Below are 26,437 nucleotides of genomic sequence, written 5' to 3'. Positions count from 1 at the left end.
TTCACATTGTTTGAACATTTATTGCAATTCAGTGTCAAAAATGTTTTACAAAAATACATTACTGTCTGCACAGAACAGCTGTAGAAATCAGAGTTGAACATGCAAGGGAAGAAAAAAGTGTGCAAATTTATAATGGAAGGATTTTAACCACACAATAATATTAAACAGAAGTCTTATTATACAAGGGACGCCTTTCACTTCATATCACCTCTAGTTACAACTTTAAGGAAAAGCAAAACAGAACACACGCTCTCTTCCATATATAACTAGATATTTATAATTACTGCAGATTAATTCCTAAAGATGAGCATATTTGCTATTTGAAATTAAAATGTTCTCTTGGGAGCTGACCTGTTAGCACTCCATGCGGTGCAGGATGGCTACAGAAACGCGAGTTCCACCCTCAGCTGCCCTCCCAGGAGGAGAAGCAGCACTGCTTGATCAATGGAGGAGGAATCTCTCTGGTGTTCAAGGTATTAATTTACTAGAGACTGCTGTGTCAAGGACAAGATGGATTTGTCCTCCCTCAGGCCAGATCCTGCAAAGCTGATTTGCTATCAACAAATTCACTGGAGGAAGATGTGGGATAGAAATCGGGCGCTGGTAAAGACCCTGAGACAGCCCGGCAGCCCCACGCTGACAGCTGCGTGGATGGTTGGCCACGTCTCCAGAGCCTTTAGCAGGCGTCTTTAGAAGCTACGAGCTGAGAAAAGCAGCACAAGCAGAACACCAGAGTCCCAAACCTTGGAACAGGGAGTCGTTATCAACCTGACCAGCCTTCAGCTCCCTGAGCTCTGTGTTTTTGCAAACAGGCCAGCTAGGAAGAGTGGCATTTTAATTTAAAGCTACGTCTTTTTGGCAAGGTGCTGATTTGTGGGGAAGCTGTGTAACGGGTTTGTAAGAACAACGGCAGAGGACAACGCTGGTTTGCTGTACCGAGCAGGAGATTAGCGCGAAACAGCACATCTGATTTATTAGCTACATAACAGAATTTGAAATGTTCCTGCCCTAAATTAAATTTTAGCTACTAAGGGCCAAAGAATTTTCTGGGCAGGAAAAGCTGGTTTAGTACCTGCATTATGTTCTAAAAGGCGATAGCTTCACAAGAGTAATTGAAGTCAAACAGAAATGGGAACACAAACAGTTCAAAACCTGGGGGCAAAGGAAAATAATAAAAAAGATATTCCCATATACAGAAAGTGGCAGGGTGCAATTAAACGCTTACATACAAAGCAAGGTCTTCAGAGCAATACAAGTTTTCCTAATAACTTTACAAAACAAAAGGATCTAGAAACTCCCTCAAGAAAAAAACAAAAGAAACACAAACAATATAAGAGGAGGTGCACACATTTTATGATCAAACTTTACCATACCATAGTTAGTATAAATGGCTTAAGGTATGTACAGCTGAAATTGTGCCTCTTGAAGTGGCTGCCACATTAAAACGAACTCCAAATACCTGCCTCTTCTAGAAAGCTGAAACGGAGATCTCTGGGATCTCTCCCTTCCTAAGCCTCCTCCCCTGCATGGATCTATTTTTCCTCTTCACAGTACCACGTTCTACACAGTTGCACTGGTTAACACATGCTCTGAAGATAATGAGATTTCTCCGGATATGCTGGCAGGAGAAATCCCCAAAGAGAGAAAAACCCTCCTTTCCTATAGCATAAGAACTGATGCATGTCTAATAGGAATGCATCAACTAACTGGAAGGTGAAATGTTATTTGAAAAGAACGTTCTACTTCCAAAAGACAAGCAAAAAATCTGTTTACCTTTCACTACAGCTTTGCCACGATTGTCTTACAATAAGAGGTCCTTTTAGCGCGAGAGCAGCCTTGCACCATCCTGCCTGGACGCTCCTGTTACCACAGTTGGTTTTGTTACTCTGCCATGCTCAGCCAAGCAGATGCCTCTGCACTGCTAAAACACGGATCACTTTGTTTACAAGTGGTTAAATTAAGGTATTTGGATGCAAGAGCATTTTGTTCTACATACAAAACAAGAGTATGGAATTCACCATAATGTCTCCCTGTACCAGCCACTCCAGAAACAATGAGTCTCTTAAAGAGATCAAGGTCTTATTTGACAGTTGCTGTAGCAGGAGGGTAACGACTGAGGCAGTAACTGAATGAGGCTTATTCTGTTTCTTTTTGTTTAGTCCGTTTTGTTCTCCACTACAATAGTTGCTTGGTTTTGATGGCAATATCCCAGCACCTCACACAAGCAACACACAAGTGTCTGTATATATTTACAAATCATCTTCAGCACTTCGACCCTTTAAGATCTACGCAGTGCAGAGAAATCAGAAAACACGTGAATTGAAGTAAGTTTTATAAATAGGAGCCTCAGCTGCACATTCAGTATGTTGTCAGCATGACCCTGGGCAGAGGACACTGAATAAATTCCGGTCAAGACCAGTGAAGGGCTGGTAGAGGCATTGGCTAGAGCTGAGACATTCCCAAATGGCACCTAAAGCAGGGATTTGGTGTCTTGCTGTGCAGGGAATGCACTAGGCTGGATTCAAACCTGAGCTTAAAATTCACCCAGTGTCACAGCCTCACAGTGGATAAATTGTCATCTGCTAAGCACAGACTGGGACTAGGCAGAAGCCCCCAGTATTTCATACCGAAATACCGTCACCTCCCCATCACAACAGGCTGGGTCGCTGCGGATGGCAGAGGCAAGACTGAGACAAACCAACCCCCCGTCAGAGCTGGAAACAGAAGATGCCAAGGGGCACGGGTCCTCTCACTGCTAGAATCTCCAAATATAGTGGCAATGCTTCACTTGCAGGTTTCTGTCCTTAATGTTCTCATTCACCAAGCCAGATTTCAGCCTCGTTCTACCCACTGCCATCAATGTGGGAATGAAAACTGGCCTCCCTCACTCACAAACATCCCCCCAAACAAACACAAGTTCATTTTTCCAAGGTAGCGGCTTTTAAATCACTTTCAGTTGACACGAATACGACCAGCAGGCTTAGGCTTTCCACTCACAGTCAAACTGATGGATGGGGCAGCAACACCAAGACAAAGCTCCCTTATCCCGCACGTGGTTTCCCCTCCTCTCTGGAGAGTGCCTAGCTCTGGGCCATGGTTAAGGGCAACACAGGCTCACCGAGCTCTCTGGAAGAGCAAAAGCTTGGGTTTGCTGTTGGAAGGCAGGAGAAGCGCAGTTCTTGGCAGCATCTTCCTGGTTTTCTCCTTCCAGCCTTCCTCCCCCCCTTCCTGACTGCTCCATCTAGAGGCAGCTTCCTTTCCCTTTTTGCATCTCTTACAATAGTACGCAAAGTGATTTAGTTTGCAAAAATGCAAATACTGTCGATTTTTTAAAAAATATAAAACAGCGGCAGAAAAGTGTTGAAAGTCAGTTATAAAAATGTAAAAAAAGGAACAGAATATTTCACAATAATTAACTCAAGTAGTTCTTCCTGAATTGTCCTGAGTACTCCTCTTCCTCACAATTCTTTGTACATAGTCACACACAGCCCACTAAATATTTACCCTTCTGAGGCTTCCTGCTTATATCGTGCACAGAGAAAGTGCTATACAGGAAATCTACTGGCAGAAACTTTCCACTGCAGGTTTTCAAATGGTTACATATGAGCTGGATTCTTCTAGCTCCACTGTAGGGAATACGCAACAGAGGAGACTGTGAGCCCGATCACGGCCACAGTGAAGTTTGGAGTTTGACCATTTATTCCATAGGACTGAAAATTTAGCTCTAGGCCAGTGTTAGAGGATCCCATAGAGGCGGTCAGCATTGGAAGCAGAAGGGACTAGGCTTGGTCTTTGAGATGTCGTTGGCACAGAGAAATAACCGAAGATGTCAAGTGCCATGTTGGAAATCCCTCACTCGCCCAGTCCTGACTGCTGCCTTTAGAAAAATGCTGACCTGCTTCTTCATGCTGTCTCGCTCATCTCCTGAATCTCCAGGAGTCTGAAATCAAACACGATGCTGCCGGTCTTCAGTGACTAAAAACCGCATCATTTCACTGTGTTCTACAGCCCAGTTCTCTCTGTATTTTACCAGCTCCAAGATGACCGAATTCACTTGACAGCAGTGCGAATACAGAGCACTGTATATGTGGGAAAACTAGGAAAACATGGGCTTGAAGAACCAGATTCTAACCTCACTTGGGATTTCAACCACTGCAATTCACCTAGTGAGATTAAACTCAGTCCCTTGTTTCTCTATAATAGAACTTCCTCCCTTTTAGATAATCTTCATCCTTGTGGCTTCTCTTTTCCCTTTTGCTGAGTCGTTCATAAAACCAACAAGTTAAAAGAGGATGGAGTAAAGTCTTAGGTATTTATATGGTGCCTATCATCTAGGCATTCAAGCACTGAGTAGAGCAAGAAAACTAATGTAAAGAGGTAAGCATTAATACAAGAAAAGATGCTTACTATCACAAACATTTCCCTTTAAATCGTTGTACAAAATACAAAAGTTCACATTGTACACTGGATTTTTGTTTGAAAGGTACTCAATCTATTAGAGGTAGAAAGTGGTATGGTGCGATTCTCTTTTGCAAGTAGGCTTGAGTTCTGTCCTACATATTTCAGAATGTGTCCTTTTTAAAAACACAAAAGTATTATTAAACTTGTCACAGGGATATTTTTCATAAATATTTTCAAATCCTCATATTTATAAATATGTACGCTAAATAAAACCAGATGGAGAAACAGTTCAACAGTCCTAGCCTCATATTGCTTTCTCTCTATTAGAAACGAACCAAAAGAGTTCTTATGGTTGTGGGGCAAATTCATTTTTAACTTCTAAAAACAGAAAATGAAGTTTTTTGCCCTGTATCTTGTACTCTGACCATAAAAAAGGGACGCTGTACAATGTGCTGCATTTATACACCAGTCCTACAGAAGTCTGTATTCCTTAAGTGCTGCATGTCAGTGAGCAATTTCACCTTTCATCTCCGAGATCCTCTTGTTTCTTGACTCAGGAGCTTCGAACAAACATGAATATTTACACTATTTACAAATGGAGTGTCCAAGCTCAGTGGCATGAAGCATCCTGTAAGAATATCGTAAGCTGCGGTGACCCGAGTTCAGAACCTGAACAAGTTGATAAAGTCTTGCGGTGAAAGGGAGGTGGAGCAGGTCTCCGGGTTGTTGGCTGTGCAAGGGTGATCGGTACCCTGGGAAAGGAGAAAACAATTCCATTTAGAGAGACTGCAAAAAAGGTGCCAGAGCATCAGCCAACTTAGCGCTGCCCCTCTGCCAGACGTCTCACTTGTGAATAGACAGAGCAGAGCCCAGAATAATATTTCTATTCTTGTCAAAACAGACAGCTCAGAACTGGGCTTCAGATTTTAGGGGCTACTGGCAAGTCAAGGGAAATAAAAGCAGCAAAGATCCAATTCACAATTTTCCCTTCTCTGTGGGAAGAGAGGCTGGACCCTACCATCAGCTACAGGAGCTTAACTCCAGAGACATGCCTTGGATACCACCACAGTGGCCAGCACATTTTTTGTCCTGGGCGGTTTTGTAGCCATCGGCTCTTGTTCCTGCTAATCCCGCTGCCAGGACCTCCACAGAATGGAGTGGGTGGCAGGAGCTGCTGGCAGCGCTAAGATGATCTGCACGCAACCCTACAGTATGGACATCACCCTCCCCGCTCTGGCCTTGATGGCCACTACTCTTGTTCAACACAGAGAAGATGAGATCTTTGAAGCACAGAGGAGAAAGGGTCTTCATAGCTGAGGAAGGATGAAGATATAGGAGAACACGAGGTTATGCAGGCAAAGGAACTGCAGCACCCTAAACCAGCTGCAATCAGAGGAAGCACCAAGTGCCCCGTGGCTTGTGCCCCAACCGAGTTTGTCCCACCAGCACCTCATACCTTCCAGGAGAGGATGTGGCAGTGCCTGCACAGCTGCAGCGTGTCACCGTACTGCTCCTTCCGTGGGTAACATCTTATGAGCTTGAAGTACATCTTTTTCCAATCCAGCTGTCCCTTGTCAGATAAGATTAGCCGTTTGCGAATCTTAAAGAAAAAAAAATGGAAATTGTATTTTTTTTTCCTCTTTAACTCATGTTGTTCTCTCCCTTGCATAAGTTTCATCCTTGCTGGTCCCATAACAGCTCCCTTGTAACACCAAGAAAACTGAATATCCAGCTATAACCAGCTTCCTGATGGCAAAGGCCTCACCCAATACCATTATAAAGTTCCATCCCCATTTCACAAATATTACTGTATGAAAGCTTGAAATCCTGGGAGCTATTTCATACTACTTTAGCCACTGTTTCCAGCCAGCAGAACAGCAAGTGTAAGTGCATTTAACAATTTCAGAAGTATTTTGCTTTTTCACTGACTCTAAGAGTCTGTGATTTGACACATTAGCCTGGGAGACACCGGTCTCTCTTTTGGGGATCATTAGTTGCAGAGGCTGGATTTGAATGTGCTTGTTAATACAAGTAACTTCCCCAGAGTCACTTCCAAAGTCAGATCCAGAGTGAGCAAATACAGCCACGTCAGCAGAGAAGCCTGGCACACGGTCCCTGAAGTGCAGAGGTCTGATACAAACACCCCAGCCATTCACCATAAACAGACAGAGGGATTTTTGTTTGTTTGTTTGTTTTTGAGTTTAGAAGACCTCAGAGAATTACCAGCCTGCAAAAGGCCAAAGATGTTTACACAGGTACAGCATGGGTAGCAGCAAGGCTGTTTTCCACATACTGTCCTGTCACTCACAAAACAGCTCAGAGGGGATTTCTTGCTCTAAAGGGCAAGAAAGTACAACTCATGGCTCATGGACCACATGCACAGATTCTCTGCAATGGTGTCAGTCCCTGGGACGTCGGGGTGATTCCTGGTGCTTGCCTGCACGTTTTCCCCATACACGTGGGGTGAGAAGTAACTGCATGACTTGCAGTTGTTACCACCTGGATTATTAGGGTTGAAGAAGTTCACTGTATGACTAATTCCTCAGTCTTTTATTTCAGAAATCATTGCTGTGGCATGCAAAGCCCTCTACATAAATCATCTTCGCAGCCATTCTCCTGCCAGCCTGTATTCTCAGCTTGCGGCACAGCCCTTAGATCCAGCAGATAGTCAAGTAAGAGAGTGTCCTACGTGTGTTTGTTTATTTGCTAGTGGGTTACAACAAGCAACTAATGGCAGTTGCATCTCTGCTTGTACCTGTCTGTCCGTGAAGTGGTACTGGCAGAGTTTCTTCCACAGCAGCCGGTCTTCGCTGAGCACTTGCAGGTCGGGAGCCACCTGACCAAGGCTCACCAGGTCTCTCCCATCACTCAGTCGCTGCATGATGTTCAATTGTAAACACAAGGGCAGGTCAGTCAAAGTGGTTCCTTTAAAGGCAGGCTGGAAGAGACAAACCAAATTGAGCAATTTTAGCTTGCAGTAGAGTTACTGCTTTTTAAGCATTGCTCTTCACATAGAGAATAAGCAGTAGGTCCCTCTTCAGAATAAGGAGACGTTTTACATAGAGACATTTGACCACCTGCCCCAGAACAGTCTGAGATACCCTCAAAGAAGGGGATATGTATTTGTATTACAGTAGTTAGAAGCAGACTTGCAGTCTAAGCATCCTTCTCCCCTTTTTTTCCACCCCACATCCATACTTGTGAGACTGCTCCCAGAAGCACCACCACCAGCTTTCACCACAGCAGGACATCGGCTACGTCGTGGTATCAACTGTTAACCATCCAGGTCTCTCTACCATGACATTGCTGGCATTACTTCTCCAGTTCAGTCTCCTGTTACACACATTGCTGGGAATCTCATGCTCTTCTGCCATGTGTTTTAGCTTATGTCGTCACAGGATCCTGCTGTAACCACAGCAGTGGCTGATGAGTACCCACAGCAGGATTTTCCCTCTGCTGGCAAGGCTAACTTCTCCTCTGTGAACACTTGAAGGACCTGCCCCTTTCCCATCAGCTACAGCCATGGTTTTCCAGGCTGTTCAGCTGCACCAAAGCCCATCCTAACCTAAAGAGCCAAAAGGCACCTTTTCCCCCCATCCACCTTGTCTATGTGGGATCCAGGACTGTTTTGCAAGTCCGCATGGCAGCACAGCTCCAGGACAAACTGACCGTGATGGATCAGCAGGCCGTGCACTTGGGGGAACCCAAGGCACACATGGGAGCAAGGCATCAGCAAGAACCACAACCAGGGCTCCAGCTGCTTCAAAACCAGCCGCAGCCTTATTAAGGCAAACAGCAGCTTTTAGGATTGGGCCCCAATGAAGAAACAATGTGAGACAGATGTGCCAAGTTTATCATTTACCCTGTACAGAGATGCTGCTATTTTAAGTCGCAGAGTCACAGCACCCATCTCGCAATTGGCAGAGCTATTAACCATTTCGAACAAGAAGCATGCAGACAACCGTCAACAGAGGAACACTGGACATCCTTCGGCCCCATCTCCATCCATCCCATTGCACAAGGAACTCCACAGGCACAACTAATATGTTTGGACATAATCAGCCTCGCCTTCCCTTCAGCACCCTAGTGACCAGCCTGCTTGGACCACCCACCAGCATCTGCAAGGACCACAGCTTCTCAACCAAGGCATGATTTCTGGCCATCTCCACCAGCCAGACAGGCCTGAGACAACCTCTCCAGAGGGAGTGAACCATCTCTGCCATGTCCAAAGGACATTTCTTTCCATGACAGCTCTAACGTTGCACACTGAGAGTTAAGCTGCAAGCATACTGCCTGGTGACACAGAAACAATTCTTTGGTACAATCCACAAGTCCAGACACAGCATGCCTGCCCATCAGTGCAAACTGAGGTCACATTTTGGGGTAGGGAGAACGCAGTGGAGCCTTGGATCACCTCCCACTGATCTCCCTTGCCAGCCTGTCTTCCACATTCTCCTGCACCCTTTCTACACAGAAGCTTCACTGGGGCACAACAGGCAGGACTAAGCTCTTGGGTTAAAAAAAAAAAACACAACAAAAACCAAAACTTACACTTCTGTCTAATTTCTGAAGAAACCAGTATGACTCAAGCAAATCCTTACAGGTTTTCTGAGTCAAGGCCAAAGACTTATCTGCTACTTCTTTTCCCTCAGTACTCCTCTCCAGGACTTTTCAAACATTACTTTTTTTGGAGAAAGAACACAGATTAGATCAGAGAATATCAGTGTGCTGTCACTTTCTGGACAGAGGGTTTTTTTTTTTTTTAAAGCAGCTCTAGCACACAATATTTTTGCAAGTTTTTGTTTGCTTTTTTATTTAGGTTGCAATATGTCACCCCTCCCAGATACACCAGAAGCACTCAGCACACTGTGAGCAACTGGCTGCACAGAGCTGAGCTTGTTCTTGCTTCCTCTAAACTCAGCTGGTTTTGTTCTAGCTTGACCTGAAGCCATCTGCAGTGGTGTGAACTTTTTTTTTTTTTGCAAGCTTGAGATCTACTTTATTTATTTTAGAAAAGTGTCTGTAAACATAAAAGGCAATTCCATTCACAAGCAATATTTTTATTCATTTTTGTCTAGATAGGCAGAATTCTTTTAAATGCTTCTGTGGTTGTAGGAGTCCCTAGAGGGAAAAATCCCACATTGTATGACTGAGTTGAACAGCAGGAGGTAGGTGGTGTTCTGTGACCTGTGGTGTTCTCAGGACAGCAGATGCTGGGGTGGTGCTGACCCCGGCAGAGCCCAGGAGAGGGCAGGTCCCCAGCCCACAGACCTGCTGTGCCCCAGGAGCCACCATGCAGCATGGTTCCTTCTTCCCCTCAGCCCAACACTAGAAGGGACAGCAGAGGTGGGGCAGAGACCACCATCAGATCAGACAGTGCTGCTTTTGAAGTTCTTCAAACTCACCAGAACCTCCCAGAGTTCATCTTCTGCTGCATCCTGCTGCCTGCATTACTCTAAACAAAGGACTGGAATTGTTTCCTGCTGTTGCCAGAGAACACAGCCATGCAAAATGATGGAAGCAGGCCCTTTGATTAATTCTTTGCAAATGTCTCTCTGGTTGATCCACCAGGGAAAAAACTGCCTTTTTTTTGTTAATTTCCTTGGTCTACCATTGGTCTACCCAAGTGGAAAGTTCACAGCGCAGCTCATTGCAGAAAAGTCCTACAAGGTGCACACCAGCACAGAGGTGAGCACCGGGGGAAAGCTCTATTTTTTTTCCACCTCCATGCAGTTACTCCACAGAAATAGTAAAGTCTAGACAAGTTTCTAGGCAACTGGTTGTAGGTGTCCTTGCTTGAGCAAAGGGGTTGGACCAGATGACCTCTAGAAGTCTCTTCCAATCTCAACCCTTCTGTGATTCTGTGCAATAAGCTCAGATTTGATTCCCGTGCAAAGTCAGGTTAGGAATTTATCAACTAATACATCTTCCCCATCCTCAGACACCGCTGAAAAAACAGATGTTGTGAAAGCAGGACTCGTCCGGCTGGAAAAGGCAGCTCCAGACTACTGGAAGAATCACTGATATTTGCAGCCAGGAAGCATTGAGTTATGCAGCTATTTGGAAATTTGCATTTAATTTACAGATAAAATCTAAAAACCTCAACTATCTGATAAGCAAGTTTTGAAGGCAATTTCTTAGCTTGAGAAAGACCAAGCTGACTTTTCATACTGAGGCCTAATTGCTCAAGGCTCTTCTTGAGAAGAGGAGATAGTTCCCTGCCCTGCTCTGTTGACCCAGCACTTCAAGGCCACTAAGGAGTCAAGCCATGGTGTGTGACCAGTAACAGCGAGCGTGATCCTGTGTCATGCACATTGAGTTTGAATTAAGGGACACAAGTGATATTATGAATATATCCAGTTATTCTGGCAGCTCTGGGCCCTTCTCCAGCTCTGTGTTTGTGCTGGGAGTACAGTGGGTTGCAGTCACCCAGCTGGGTGCTCCTACATGAGAAGGTTTCATGAAGAAGCCACATTATTTTCAGCCTTTGGGATCTGTGCTTACCCTGGTGATCTGAATGTTGTTCAGTTGCTGCTGCCAGTGGAGAATACTCTCCATCCTGTGGACCCACATGTTGATGTTTCCAACCAGGACAGACTTGCCCACCCGTTGAACCAAAGTGCAGAGGGAAGTGTAGAGGGTCTGCAGCAGTTCCCGTATTAGCCTGATGTTCTGCTGATCTTCAAGGACTTTGGAGGAACAAAAAAAAAGGTTAAAAATGGGAACTGCCCAAATCCCTTCCTGAATCTACATATTTCTCAGCCAAGTACACAAGTATTTACCTGCTATAACCTCACAGGCCAAGAGAGCCAGCCTGCTCTTTTCTTTTTAGAGGAAAGCACTTCAACACAAGCCAGGCACAGCAGGTTAGACAGCAGACAGAAAGAGATCCTCCCAGGATAAGCAGATGAGATCTGCCCTTTCTGCAGCACTTCCCATTTCCAGCCACTGACAACCAGCCGGCTTTCCCCTCCGATATGTGCAGGAGGTTATCTACCTGCAACTCTTCCCCATCCACCCCAGCTGAGGTGCAGGGAGACAGCTCCCGATCTCCTTTCTCATTATGTTCACACACACAGAGGCCACTCAATTCCCAGGCTTCATCCAGAGCTAAAGCATGAGGGAGGAAAGTGGCACATCTCAACCACAATTCAGCCCCCAAGCAGGTGAAGACAGCCCTTGAGCTTCCTTCTCCTCCAGAGCAGTGGAGGTGCTTGATACAGCAGACTGTGACAAGGTGGCAGAGGAGGCTGCAGATGTGCTAGGCTGGGGGCAGGAGCAGCCGGTCTCCTCTACAGTCAGAAATAGGACTCGGTAGGATGCAGAAGGGGTGGTGGTGAGGAAAGCTGCAGAAGGAGGAATCGCCTCCCCAGTACCTACCAGAATACAGGCATTTCTTCCCACCCCCCCCACCACGTGGTCCTTCACGGAGGGAAAGCAGAACCGCACGACAGAAATAAGCAGCAGTGCCCCCTTCACTCATCGCGTGTTGCCTGACTACTCGTGAGGATGTGGTTCACACCGAGCACGGCAGATTAAATCAGCCTCCCCCTCCTCCACCTCGCTGCTTCTGTTTCTTACCTTTCTGCACCACTTTTTCCAAAATGTTCATGTAGTTTTTCTGGGCAATGCCACTCAGTGACGTCAGCTGAGACTTTGCTATCAGCTCCAACAGCTGTGGATAAAAATAGAAGTTGCAAGCCTTAGAGCACACAGATACCTTTCTAATCTTAACTCCTGGTCACATGACACAGCAAAACAGTCCACAGACTTGTTTGCTGCTTGAAAATAAAAGGGAGACAGAACAACAGAGCAAACTAATGCAAAGGGAGGGGAGAGAAGAGGCCAAACAATTAAATCTGTATCAAGAGGAGTTGGGGGGAAAAAAAGGCATACTAATGATCTTTGGGGAAAAATAACCACACGCACAAACCAAAACAACAAAAAAACCCAAACAAAACTTGATTTCATGGTTCAGAGATGCAGAGAAACCACAGAGCAGAGCTCTGACTGACAGGCTCTATTCACACCGAGGGAACAACGGGCGTCCAACGTCACCGTCCTTCACTGGGGCATAAACAAGCAGTGTCATCAGGGAACACGAGCAAACGCCTGTTTGTACGAGGATGTTATTGATGGGGCATTAATGAGAATCAGACTCCACAATTTACGTCAAGCTCTGAGGTTGCATGGGTTTTGTCAGAGTGTGCTGTCACCACGACAGAAAGGTTAAGCACTACAATAAAACCAAACCCTCCCGCAAAGAAATCCCCGTTCCCCCAAGGTTTCCTTCTCTCTGTTCAGCTCTTACAGCTGCAACACCAAACCACCTCTCCCTGTTTGTCCTGTTCGTTTGTTAACCTCTCCTAATGGAAACTTCTTTTACTTTCAATTAGGATTTGCTTCCCATCACCGATCTGGCTCACATACAAGCCGAATGCTGAATTTGGGCCGGAGTTGCTGAGTGAAGCATTTCCCGCAGGGAGGATGTTGCCCTCTCCTCCCCAGCTCTCTACCACCACCAGAACAGCCGTGGAAGCTTCCCGTGGATCATGCTCTGCAGAACATGTGGCCTGTGATCTTCCAAGCCTCCCTCCCTTCCCCCAGCATTACATAAATACAGGCTGTCCACGTGTCAGCCCATTTGTTTGGGATGTACATAGCCTTCTGTTTTAATTTAGAAAGGAAAGGAAAAACCTTTTATGCTACAAATCAATCAACACGTTACCGCATGACTCGCTTATTAATCCTTTATCATCTGCAGCTACGCTATCCTGTTGCTGGCACTCCAGAGAAGGTGCAACTACTTGTGTCAAGTAACTAAGATGGCTTTTGACAAGACTTGATAAGTCATGAGCTGAACTGTTCCCCCTGCTAGAAGAATGACAGGAATGTATCCAAAAAGTCACCGGCAGCTTGCCATAAAGCAGGGAGCTCCGGGAGAGGCATTGCTGCAGTCATTCCCCTGCTCCCCCTGTCTCTGGTGCTGCACAAGTAACAGCCAGTTTGGAGCAGTGAAGCCTCCTGGAGCGACCCATCCCTTCTTCTGTTTAATTTTCAGGCTAACGACATCATCAGGTGGCTTTGAGTTTACATTCTGTTAGTGCTTTGCACAACTGAAAGAAAACAAGACGAAAAAAGACCTGTGCTAACCCCCATGAAGGGCAGGCTGCCTGTGTTCTTGGCTCATTTCAGGGAAACAAGAGATGCCGGAGAGTTGGGTCATGTTTGGCGCACCGGTATCAGCAGGTCTTGTCGCTGTATCAGCTAGACTGAGACCACAAGGACTAGACACTGTTAAAAACAAGGCAGTGTGCAAAATGTTTGGCAAGTTTTAAAGTATTTTCTTAATTTCATTAAATACTGAAGGGGAAAAAAGAAAAAAATCCATGTCCTGAAGTAGTATGTAATACTCTGCTTACACTAAACTATTTGGCCTTCAGACCTTTGATCATAGCAAGCAACTTGCCAGACTCCATCTGTACATTAGCCACACAGGCACCCAGATCTGCTCTTCTGTGCATAAACAAGGGCTGTTTCCAGCATGCACCGCGCTGAACTGGCACAGGGACAGCTTCCTCCAGCCTGGGTGTTCGCAATGCTGTGCCCATTACTGAAAATGCCAAAATGCTCCCAGTGATAAGCATCACATAACGCAATACCGTTAAAGTGGGGCGCCAGGGCCATTCTTGAAGAGGAACAGGGATTAAAACCTCAGTTCCTTGAAGAACGCTAAATTGGTACAAAATTAATTTAGCCAAAGGAATAGATTCAAATTTGCCTTGTCTGTGTTTATCAAGGTTCAGTTTACATTCAGTGAACCAGCTCAGATATCGTGTGACCTCCCTTCCCCTGCAGCAATAAACACAGGATGAAATTCCATATGAAAACTATGTTGTGGACACTTCTAGGACTACTCCAGTCCCCAGGGACCGCTGGCTGAAGCAACTGGCTAGCCCTCCAAACCAAAATACAGCTTTTATTCTTCTGTGCTCATGTAATACATACCAAAAAAAAACCCCAAAAAAACCCAGGTAAGCAACAACAGTTCCTCCATGCCTCATGTGCTCCAGTGTATTGAGGGTCTTTTCATACTGGCACAGACCCAGACAAGTAGGTTCTCAGTTAATGGACTGCCAGACTGGGGTCTACAGCATTGTTTAAAAAAATAATTCAATATCTCCACTTGCATAATACAGACTAAAAGCAGACTGATGAATTCAGATTAGTGCTGAGTAGGGTAACAAGGCTGGAGAGCTGCAAGCCTGTGCTCTGATGCGGTTGCATTAAGTCCAGCCCACGCTCAACTGAGAGGGACAGATGGTAGGAGAGAGTGCACAGGGAAAGGTTAAGAGCAATTTGAAAAGGCCTGCTTTTCAAGACCACTAAGTGACTGCATTCTGGCCGATTTTAACTGGAGTCCGCAACACCTCCGGTAAACAGGGCATTAGATCCCAATTCACACTCTCTTAACTCCCCAGAAGCTGAAAAGGTGACCTGGTAGCTTCCCCAGAAAATCCTTCCTACCGCCTCGCCTGTATTTTGTTTGTTCTCAGAGGTCTGCCAGAGCCACAGAGAAAAGGCAAGAGATGCAGTGGGTTTTTCCAGAGGCTCTCCAAAACTGGCAGCATCTTCCACAGCACGGCAATAACCTGCTCACCTACCCACAAGCGTGATAGGGCTCCTGCTCAAACCTCACTAACCATCCGTTTACAGCAGTCAGTGCAATGAGCCACTTGGCTCCAGGAGCAGAGCAGGTCCTCTTTGTCCTCCTCCCATAAGCATAAGGAAAAAAACCAAGCAAAACAGTGCCAGGTGGCAGGGAACAAGAGGCTGTTTCAGGGCCATGAGAACATGCTGCTCTGCACAGCATTACTGAGACCTGTGACAGCCAGATGGCACTTCTGCCACTCAGCTCAACACCAAGGTGTCCAGGTAATCCGTACCCCAAATAATCCACAGCTAGGGGCTTATGGCACACAGAGCCAAAAAAATCCTCAGCAGGCCACCTGCACCAAGCAGGAGAGTGTTGCCCTGCCTCAAAAAGAGAAATGCTTTGTAATGATTAACATCACAAGTCTCTAACTACTAAAGTATAATTTCCCCTTTGAATACCCCACAGCAGCTATAGGGAAGCTGGACTGTACCCTGCTCCTCCTGGTTGGGGATGTGGCTCCTCACATGTGGACCCCTTAGAGAAACACACTGCAATTAAAAACCCCTCCTCCAGCCTCTCCTTGCTCTCACTGGCCTTCACTTGCTGTGGCTGAAATGTCACCTCAGCTTTTGGCTGGGAGATAGAGCAAGAGCAGGGCAAGTTATAATGATCTACAGCACAGGTGTTGACAGATCTCCATGACACAGCACGAAGATGATATTCTTTCAGCACAGCATAAATCCAGGACTCCCAGAGCTCGCTGCTATAAAAGTTTAAGAAACAAATTTAAGGGACTATGTTAGCAGGCTGCACACTAAACTAGATCATGTTATTCTAGAAGCAGTGCCCATGCAGCTTAACCTAAGTTTTTATGATCAGAAACAGCACCTTCCCTTGAGACATCACTACACAATTGTCCCATGACAAATCTTCCTGAAAGAAGCAGCCTGCAAAACTTCACTGTCATCTGAACAGTGTTCCCAAAGGAAAACCAACAAGTTCTGGGCTGCAGGCATTTCTGTCTCTGCTGATTATTACTTATGCTTCCAGTCTATCCAATAAATCTGTAAGACCAGAAAAACCAGGACTGCTTCAAGACCAAGAAGTAGTTTGGGTTCCTCCAGGTCAATCCCGCACTTCCTTACTAGCTCTAAAAAAGGAACATTGTCCTGCAACACATAGGCAGATGCTCCGGTTCAAATGATGAGCAAAGATCAGGTCACAGCATCAACACCTATACTTAGCACTTCCAGCCCTATATCAGCAGACTATCAAGACAAGATGGATGTTGGAGGAAAATTTCTTCCACTTTAGTCACATGAACTCACTTGGCTACAGCTGATGGTATTTACTCATGAAAAATACCTGCCAAGCTTTGTGTAGCTCACACTTCCACCTCACTTAAGGTGCCCAGTTTATCAGTGCACCGTTAAAAACTCAAAAGAACTTAGTCTGGGTATCCCTTAAGCAGCAGACACTTCTGTATGACAAAAAAAATCAGCACTGAAAACACTGTAGCACCAGAAAGGAATGCTTTGAGAAAGGCAAGTTGATGTTCAGCCTGAAAGCCCATTTTGCTCTCAGCAGTGATATAGCTTATTTCTCCACAGGGCAAATTTGGGTGCAGCCAGCAGAATCCCAAGCCTGCAGCTGTTTCTCTCCTTTTTTCCCCCCCCTACAGACATCCTCATATTCTCCCCCTGCCTCCAACTCTAAAATTCCCTCCTTGGAAAGCATTTGCTTGGTGAACTAAGTAGTGTGACATTAATCAGATACCCTGAGCAACGAGTGGAAGTAGAGAGAACAAGGAGAGGGAGGGAAGGGAAAAATGTTTTGCCTGCCAATGTTCAAGGCATTTTCCATGTGACAGATTGCTCATCTGTGTGCTCTCAGAGGTCTGCGATTTGCAAAGGACCATAAACAAGATCTGCATCTAGGCAGAGCTTTTAATGAGTAAATTTGGTACATGAGGCATTTTATGAGCTACTATCCACCGGAGACTTGGCTGATACAAGCCTTTCATTTTAAAAAGTCAGTTTTATATTTGATCCATGGTACCAGGTTTAATATCTTCTTTAATCTGCCAAACCGCAAGTCAGCCTCAATTATAAAGCTTCATACTTCTCAGCAGTGCTGTATCATTAAAACTACTGGGGGAAAAACTACTCTTAAAAGCTCAGAAGAGATGTAATTTGTTGAAACAAGGACACACGCAACTTCATACAGAACACTGGTATTTTGGATACACAGCAGATTCGGGATGCTTTTATTAAGTCCTCATGGGAGCAAGGGGGAAGGAAGAAAAGATCAGCCTGAGCCTCCCTACCAGACCACAACGACTTGACTGAAATTTGAGTTTACTCTTAAAATTAATGGGACTTCTGCTCAATCCCTGCAGTCCCATGTGAGACACGCACTGCCCAGGGCTGAGCAGCAGGAGTCCGTCACGTGGCACAGCACAACCTGAGGCCACGCTTAGCTCAGGCTCCTGGAGTTCTTAGTTGTCATAAGACAGTAAGTCTGCCAAAGGCATATCTGGAGCACCAGGTACACGTTTTATTTTGTTTTCCTCTTTTATATTTGACAGCCTTGGCATGTACTGTTCCTTCCACAATAATCCCCCTGAAGATGACAGGACAGTGTGCTTATATATCTGGTATCAGAAAACACAGAGTACCTTAGCACTCGTGATCACCTTCTCCACACAAGCAGGACAACAAGTTGTCCCAGGACCAGCAGAGCTGCAATAGCCCAAGTTTCCATGGACTTACATCCCTCTTTGCCTCCCCCAGCACACACAGTCCTGGCCACCACCCCTGCAGTGGGACATCAATGTGATTGCCAGTGACCTTCTGGCACAGGGGGTGGGTCATCACAGGCTCCTTGTCACCTAGACAACAGGTAAACAAGCCAAGGTGAACTTGCTCAGATCACTGGACCTATTGGAGAGGGTTCAGTGGGCCATGGAAATGATCAGAGGGATGAAGCACCTCTTCTATGAGGAAAGATTGAGAGAGCTGGGGTTGTTCGGCCTGGAAATGACTCCAGGGAGACCTTATTGTGGCCTTTCAGTACTTAAAAGGAGCCTATAAGAAAGATGGGGACAGACTTTTTAGCAGGGCCTGTTACAATAGGATAAGGGGGGATGGATTTAAACTAAAGGAGGGGAGATTCAGACTAGGCATGAAATTTTCTTTTTACAATGAGTGTGGTGAAACACCGGCCCAGGTTGCCAGCAGATGCCCCATCCCTGGAGACATTCAAGGCCAGGCTGGACGGGGCTCTGAGCAACCTGATCTGGGTGAAGATGTCCCTGCTCGTTGCAGGGGGTTGGACTGGATGACCTTTGAAGGTCTCTTCCAACCCAAACTATTCTATGATTCTATGATTTCTTCTTCAGACACTTCTCATGACATTTGACTCTGCAAAGGGAAAGCAATACCAGTGCTGCTTGCACCAGAACCTAAAACCTGAACAGCTGGTGCCTCACCAGTGATCAACTGCTGATGAGATGTGAAAAGGAGCTGTTTATAAACAGCCTCAAGTTAATAAGTTTTTTTTTTTTTTTAAGCTTATTGAATTCCAAACCTTGATAAGCATTCTGAAATTTTAGATCAATTTGCAGAGATCACATGCACATAAACATACAGCCCTCAGGACAGTAGTTCGCCCAACCACTACCACCCCCTTTGGCCACCCAGAGCCAAAAGAGAAGTTCTGATCTGTTATGCAAAGCCAGAGCATGGGGAATATGAGGCTAATGACTCCTTCCTACCAACTAATGGTGTCAGGACTAACCTAATGCTTCAGCCACTGAAACTGCTGCCAGTTACACAGAACTAAGGGTAAATATGACCCTTAACATAGAAGCTAAGATCAGTGTCTCCAAGAAGTTCAGTCCATCCTCCCATTCCCAAAACACTCAGCTCCCTCAGAGTCTCTCCTGTATGACTTCAAAAGAGACAAAGCTCCAAGGAGCTGGAACCTCCTGTGCAAAGAGGTCCCCACTGCTCTATGGCTTCTGCAGAGAGTCCATGCTCCTTTTGGGGCTACAGGAATGACACTGAGATGCTGAACTGAAAACTGAGGAATTAGAAGCTAAGTTTTCTGGGTTTCAGAAGTGAATTTCACAACTGAGAAGTCATAGGAATGCTAGACTAATGACAGCCCATCTACATTACCACCACCTTCCTCCCTCTCCATTTTAACAGATCGAAGAGGTGGTTTTGGGCATTGATCCACAAAACTTCCATCAATTACTTTACGGAGAAAAGCCCAACACCCCCATTCGCATGCTTGGATCTCTCTTTGCCAGTGCTTCCCATCAGCCAACTGGTGCTCAGTCCAGAGCCTCCACTACAGCAAAATAAACCCCAGCCCGTCACTCACCCTCACAACATAGTTGAATCGCCTGGAGTCCAGGATAGCGCTGGAGAAGTCAAGTCGGTTGAAGGCTTCTCCCAAGGTGCAGTAACCATGGCGCTGAGAAGCAAAAAAAACCCATCTGGGTCATGTTTTGACAGACATGAGTTCAGACAGCACTGTGAAGACATGACCCAGGGCAACTTGATTTAGCAAGCTAATGGGTACAGAGCATGGGACCAGCTCACAGCCGGAGAGGGCAACCCTGTCTCCTGCAGAGCTGCGCTTACTGACGTCAAGAGTGGGCACAGCCCAATGTAGATTGTGGTAGTTTCCCAAGAGTGACTTGAACTCTGCTCATGACCCATCAATTTACAGGTGAGAACGAGCCGTATATTCCAGGGTTCAATATACAGTGCAGGTTCAGAGCGGCCTCGTACAGCCGCTTCTCTCCATGAGCACAAGCTGTTGTGATGAATTCCAATGATTTTCCATGTTAGGACTGTACTGGGTGAAAGTCAAGAACAGTATTATGGCTTGGTCTGCAAATGGCTTGCTTTTTTTTTTTAAACTGAGGGAAGCAAACAAGTCATATTTTAAACACATGTACAGAGCCTTGTACAGCAAGCCCTGGCTCCCTGATTGGGGCTTAAAATCATTACTGAAATTCCAACCACAAGCCAGATCTTCCACTTATCTTAAGAGCTTCTGTTGATTTATATCAACACAGGCTCTTCCACTGCTTGGAAAAAACAGCAGAAAAGGGGACAAAGAACCTATGGAGGTACTCACCTCTTTTGTGCTTCCCTTGTGAACATAGATCCACTTCTCCTGGTGGAAATCTGTTTGGACAAAGACATTTTGCTCAGTTAATCCTCCACCTTGCAGAGGGCTGGATCTCTGTTCTGCTCTCAACACCTACTGCCCTTTTAGTGCAAATTAATTTATTTTGTGTTTACACCACCATACTTGAAACCAAAACTAGTTACTTGCTCAGCTGCTTTGTTTCCATACTGCTTCATTTGATACTGCAGCCCTGAGCCTTAGAAAAGGCTTCTGTTTCAATGACACAGCTCAAGACTGTAAATGTTTAATCTGCCAGCCACAGATATACCGTAGCACCTCCTCGTCTTTGGTCCCAGACAGTAAGTGTGGCTGATAGCCAGGTTTTGTTGTTATTGATTTTATTAACTATTCATTACCTTGGTTACAGGCTTGGGATTGAATGTCAAATTTGAAGTTGAGCAAAAATGTCATGAGACACCAGGCATGTGGGAGAGAGCTTTTAGCAGTGAGGTCAGGCTCCAAGGAGCATGCTTGTGCTTGCAGCTAACTTGCTAAAAGAAAAAACCCTATTTGGGACCAAATTTTTCCTATTTCTACTAGCCTCTCCCTTCCCTCAGAAATGGGAGTTGTCCCATCCACTCCCCAAAATAGCTTCCCTGTACCCACCACATGCTGCTAACTGGGTTTGCTGTTAGAGCAAGGACTCTTCTGCAGCTATGCTGCTCAACCCTTCTCCCACCCCATTCTCACAGGGGCTTTTGACCTTTCTCTTCCACCACACACTGGCAATTCACTAGCTCGAGTAAGAAAAATTCTCCTCCCCATCCTGCTGGACTCCTTTTCTTAAAGGAAATATTGTGCTCTTGGAGTATTTTTCCACCTAAGGATGCAGCAATGTACTCCTGCCTGGTACTGTGAGCTCAGGGACAAACCCAGTCTTAGTTACAGGCACATAGACCCAGCGTTGGGCCCTTTTAAATAGTAGGTCACAGCACAATCCAGCCAAAAACTGTCATGGTAACATTTGTTTGTTCAGAGAACCGAATACACAGAGGGGCCCGATTTTGGCATCAGTTTCCAAAATCCTGGGGGATGCACAATGAGCTAATAGTAGTGTGGGAATCATAACTCATTTCCTCTGTGTATATTTACATTTGTAGCCTTCATGTCTGACTCCAGTACCTATCTTGCAATCAGACCAACGCAGACCCTGCTGTCCCTGCAGGCTCCCCCGAGCCCTCCCCAGCACGAGACCCCGGCTGCTCGCTGTGCACACAGGAAGATTTCAAACCTTCTATTGTTCTGAGCGAGCTGAAACCTTATTTCATTTTTCATGCACTCCGCACACAGCCATAGGATCAAAGCTTACATTCAGGCTTGTAGCCTCCAGTAATGTAGATTAGTACTCAACATGCATATGGGAGGAAGAATAAATTTAGCCTGTTGTGCACAAGGAAGTCTACAGGGGGAAAAAAAAACTGGAACTGGTTCATTTGAATGTACCATAGGAAAAAATTACCCTCCTTCTGATAAACACAAATGACAAAAATTTGAACATAACAAGCAGAACTCCTCAGAGCAGGGATTACTAAAAGGGGCATAAATCTTCATATTAAACTGTATCCAAGTTCTCTACTTTGGTCAAACATGGGCGCAAAGCCCTTTGAGACACTCTGGAAGACTCCTCATCCCCTGTACAAAAGCCATAGATCTGAAGCATTTTCCATTCTTTTGTAGCAACTTTTATTTTAAAAAAAGCCCAAATAGACATCTTACATTGAATCTTGGTTTTGTTATTCAGCAGGTCTTTTTTCCTCTTCTTGGCAGCAACATCATAATTCAGACTGTTGAAGAGATTCTCTTTGTTGTGATCATCCTTTTTACAGAAACTGTGAATGACACAAAGCAAGGATTATGTTTATTTCTGCACTCTGCTGAACACTATGTTTCCTGCAAAGAGAAAATACACAGGTTTTCCTTGTGAGCTCCAAAGCTGCCTCCTTCCAGGCTGCTCTCAAGAAGTCTGCAGGCAGTTTTCGCATCCAGAAATGGTGTTTTTAAATGAGCCTCTGGTGTCTCATTTCTGTGCTAAAATACCCAAACCAGGCAGCAGCAGGTAATGCAGATGGCACAGTTAGTACTGGGACACTGCTGGGCCATATTCCTTTCCTCCTTTCAACCTGTTTCTATGTTTAAATAACACCATATCCTCCTACTGTAGGCTGTAGATTCCTCTGAGCCAGTCAGATTTCTACAGAAGGGCATATTCAGACATCTGAGGACATATATATGTGCATTCAAAACATTTATTAACAAAAGAGTCCCTACACAACATTCTTTCAAGCTTACAGGAAAAGCGTAGCTGAGGTTCAGACTTGGCCAGTGGTTTTCCAAATGCCACACAGTAGTGACTGTACAAATTAAGAGCTAGTATCTCTTGTCCAAGTACACCCATCTTCTGCATTTGCTGAAGCTCTGCTGTAACTATATCATTAGTGAAGGAAGCTATAACTGCTTATTTTCTTTGAGGCAATAAAAGTCCATCTATAAAGACTGTGCATCAACATCTCCATGTTCTCCAGATCCAAGCAGCAATGTGAAGCCAAGAAGCCTCTGAGCAGCCACAGATCCCTGGGGTGGCAGGGAGAGGCAGCACCCACCAGGAGCTGCGGGCAGAGTCGCCTGCACACAGTGTGCTGCCTGGAGAAGGCAGGTGATGCACCCAGGAGAGTGAACCAGAGCCACCCCACTGCCCTAGCAGGTTGCAATGGCTGGGAGAGTGGCTGCCTGCAGGTCTAAATTCAAAGAAGGGTCCCAGGCAGGGTCTAACTAAACTCAAAGAATGGCCCTGGGCACCTGCTGCACCTCTGAGCTGCTGTGGCTGGGACATCACTGGAGCCGTGACAGATGCTGAGACATGCTGCTTTTCACAGCACTGGGCAAGCTGCCTCTGCGACGGCCGCAGGGACCCGTACACAGCCACACTGCTTCCTCTACAGACCTCATATTTACACTGTTCACCCTCCAAAAATAATGCAAGGATAGTACCAACTCACACCTCCAACAGCTATTCAGCGCAGGCTCCCGCAGAGTGAAAAGCCACAGGACAAGACTCCTTGTTTCCCCCTACCGATAACAGGATCACCAGCCCAGGCGCACAGCCAGGAGAGGGAGGTTTGCTGTCTGTCAGCACAGCCACATCACCAGCATGCACACAATCAAGTGACCAAGTCAGTGTGTCAGCCCCATGAGAAACATGGACCTCTTCCAGCAGGTCCAGATGGGTGCTTGGCACCTGCACACGGCCCCAGAGGTGGGTGAAGCCTTCCCCAGCTCCAGGGCATCACAAGCCTCAGGTCCCCCTTCCCACTCCAAGGTGCCCCTTGCAGGGCATCACATCTGCAGGGAAGGCACTGCTGCTGCTCCACAACCACCCTGCAGCAGCAGAGACAATACCAACAACATTCACAGCAACAACAGCTTGGGGAACCAACCACTCCTACCAGCTGGAGCTGGCACAGAAGAACCTAAACATGAGAGCAGAACATCTCAGCTACACATTTCCCCCATCCATGTGGGGAAACAAACCCCTAGAATAGAGTACAGCAGTAAGGAAGAAGCATTTTTGAAATGTTCAAGCTCGTATTTTATCAGGGTTGCACAAAATCAGTAATAGGCCAGGTTAACGTGCCCCATGCAGTGGCAGAATCCAAGCCCAAGAGCACAAGACAGATCTGCTTTAAATCTTACATATGTCAACAGCACACCCTTGACTGTTGACTTCCTACTGAATGACTCTGTAATCTGAAACCTTCATAACAACAGCAGTGGACAAATTCCAGTATGGGAGGCAGATTATTCCCCAGTTTATGTACTGCTAAGTTTCCATATGCTTCTCCAAGGCATCTTGACAGGTTGAACAGTTGGGCACCAGGACCAGGGATGGCAATGACCTCAGTGTTGGGCCAGTGTGTCACCTGCTCACTTTTTAATGGGAAAAAGAGATGTACAGACCTGTGCCAAACTCTGTATTCCCAACACAGTCACACTATCATCAGCCAGACATTTTTCTTCCTATTTACACATCAGATGCTTTGGATTCTAAACTTGATTTTTATTTACAGCTTGCATAGAAGAGGGCAAGAGACAGAGACCTGCTACATTAACCTTCTCACACAATAACATCTCAGCAGTGCTCCACGGAAAACCCGTTTCCTCCAAGTCCCTTTGTCGTGGACATTCCTGACCAAGCCCTCAGCCCGGTCCCAGCAAACACAAACCCGCCCGTACACAGCCGAAAACAAGATGCACAAGGAGAGCTCGGTTTCGACAGGAGCGATCCGGGCAGAGACCATCCCACCCCCGCTGCTGCCAAGGCCTCCTGCCCGCAGCTCCGCACCAGCCTGGGGCGTTTGTTGTTGTTTTGCAGCCGGATTAGTCAAGCGGCACGCTAGGGACATTACTCATGGCCCGGGGAAGGTCAGACACAACAGCCTTCTCCGGACACAGAGCCGGGCCGCCCGACAAAGGGCTGTTTTGGGGGGAGGGAAACGGGAGGCACCTCCAGAGCCCCCCAGGAGCCGCTCAGCGATGCCCCCCAGGGCACAACGCCCGGGCAGCGGCTGTTCGCACCTTTTCCACCCCATCCCGCAGCCGCAGGGCCGGCCCGGCCGCCCAGGGGGGCGCAGCCTCTGTGCCCAGCTGGCCCGGGACCCGCAGGGGGGTGCAGGAGACCCGTTTGGGGCTCACAGCAGGCCCGGGGGAAGCCGCCGAGCCTCTCCGTCGACAGCCCCGGTCGCCTCGGCGGCGCCAAGGCCCGCGGTTACGGGCAGGCCCGCACGGTGACCCCTCACCAGCACCAGCCCGCGGTGCTGGGCGGCCCCGACCGCCCCCGGCCCAGGGACGCGGCCCCGCCGCCACTCAGCCCCCCACCCCCCGCCCCAGCTCTCCCGCGGCGCCACCGCACCGCGGCGCCCCCTGGCGGCCCCAGCGCGGGGTGGGGGGGGGGGGGGTACCGGGGGCGGGATCGCGACCGAGCCGCCCGCGGTACCTGCTGATGTCGGCGACATAACCGCCGCTCTTCTCGTCCAGGAAGCGCGTCCAGCCGTCGGCCGTCTTCACCCAGTTCTGCCCGGGGGAGCGCCAGTCCTGCCCCAGGAACGGCATGGCGGCGGGACGGAGCGGGACCAAACCCGGGAGGGAGATGAGGAGAGGCGGCGGAACCCGGACACGGTAACACGGCGGGTGCCGGTGCGGCGGAGCTGCAGGCGCGGCGCCGCTCCGCGCTATTTATGTGGCGGCGGGCGGCGTGTTGCCGGAAGCGCGGCGCTGCCCCCGCCCCCGCCCCGCCGCACGTGGCAGTGTTTATCGGCACCGCCCCGCCCGCCGCAAGCGGCACGGAGAGGGGCGGGGCCGGGATGGGGGGCGGGGCCAAGGCTGGGGGCGGGACCGGGCGGTGGGGGCGGGACCGGGCGGTGGGGGCGGGGCCATAGAGCTGTTGGTGCGAGCAGCGGGGAAATCTGGTTCCGAGGTGTTTGCGTGTGTATACGCACAAATAGCATATATATATATATATATATACACACACATGTAGTGAATTTATAGACTGTGCATGAACACGTTTTTATATTTTCACATTATATATATAAAACGTTAAATATAGAATACAAATATATAAAAAAATAACATGCATATTTCAATTCCATTTATAACGCCTACATTAGATTCATTGATACAAATAATATAAATATTTACACAGACATGTTTTTAAATGCTGTATATTATATTTATATATATTTTATATATATGCATATATTTTATATATGTATATATTTGTACATTATGTATATATTATGTATATATACATATATTGTATATGTATATGTATATGTGCATATATTATGTATCTATTATGTATCTATTGTGTATGTATATATTATATATATCTATGTATCACAAAATTGTATCTATTTGTAGAAAGAGATAAATTTAGAATTGTGAAAACATACAGAATATATATGTTATATAGAGTTCTATATAGAGAACATTATATAGAGAGATAATATTATATATAGAATGTTTTCTAAATGCATATTTCATATGTATGTACTTTATAGCTGTGTAATGTTTGATGTATGTATGTCATGTTTTATGTCTGTATGTTTTATATATATGGATGTGCATTATGTTCTTATATACAACGCTATTTGAAAATATTTTATAGATAAATAT

At 46.5% G+C, this 26,437-nt stretch overlaps 1 protein-coding gene across 1 annotated transcript; it reads right to left on the bottom strand.

The window, feature by feature from the left end:
- Positions 1–25,502, bottom strand: FBXO32 (F-box protein 32). Its single transcript, XM_080338897.1, has 9 exons — positions 25,257–25,502; positions 21,983–22,095; positions 20,213–20,262; positions 19,448–19,540; positions 11,983–12,076; positions 10,906–11,090; positions 7,157–7,339; positions 5,858–6,001; positions 1–5,153 (listed from the first exon to the last, which is right to left on the bottom strand). The coding sequence occupies exons 1-9, from the start codon at positions 25,370–25,372 to the stop codon at positions 5,064–5,066; spliced, it is 1,068 nt and encodes a 355-aa protein (XP_080195023.1). The 5' UTR covers positions 25,373–25,502; the 3' UTR covers positions 1–5,063.
- Positions 25,503–26,437: the final 935 nt, after the last annotated feature.

Source organism: Nesoenas mayeri, assembly GCF_963082525.1.
Source record: "Nesoenas mayeri genome assembly, chromosome: 2".
NCBI classification, from domain to species: domain Eukaryota; kingdom Metazoa; phylum Chordata; class Aves; order Columbiformes; family Columbidae; genus Nesoenas; species Nesoenas mayeri.
The sequence above is the reverse complement of the archived record's forward strand: the minus strand, read 5'-3'. Positions and strand labels throughout refer to the sequence as shown.

Coding starts and splice junctions, on each gene's coding strand:
- FBXO32 (XM_080338897.1), bottom strand. CDS start 25,372: ATGCCGTTCCTGGGGCAGGACTGGCGCTCCCCCGGGCAGAACTGGGTG. Junction 19,541..20,212: donor ACAAGGGAAGCACAAAAGAG/GTGAGTACCTCC, acceptor TTTGCTTCTCAG/CGCCATGGTTACTGCACCTT. Junction 11,091..11,982: donor GGAAAAAGTGGTGCAGAAAG/GTAAGAAACAGA, acceptor GTTCCTCCAAAG/TCCTTGAAGATCAGCAGAAC.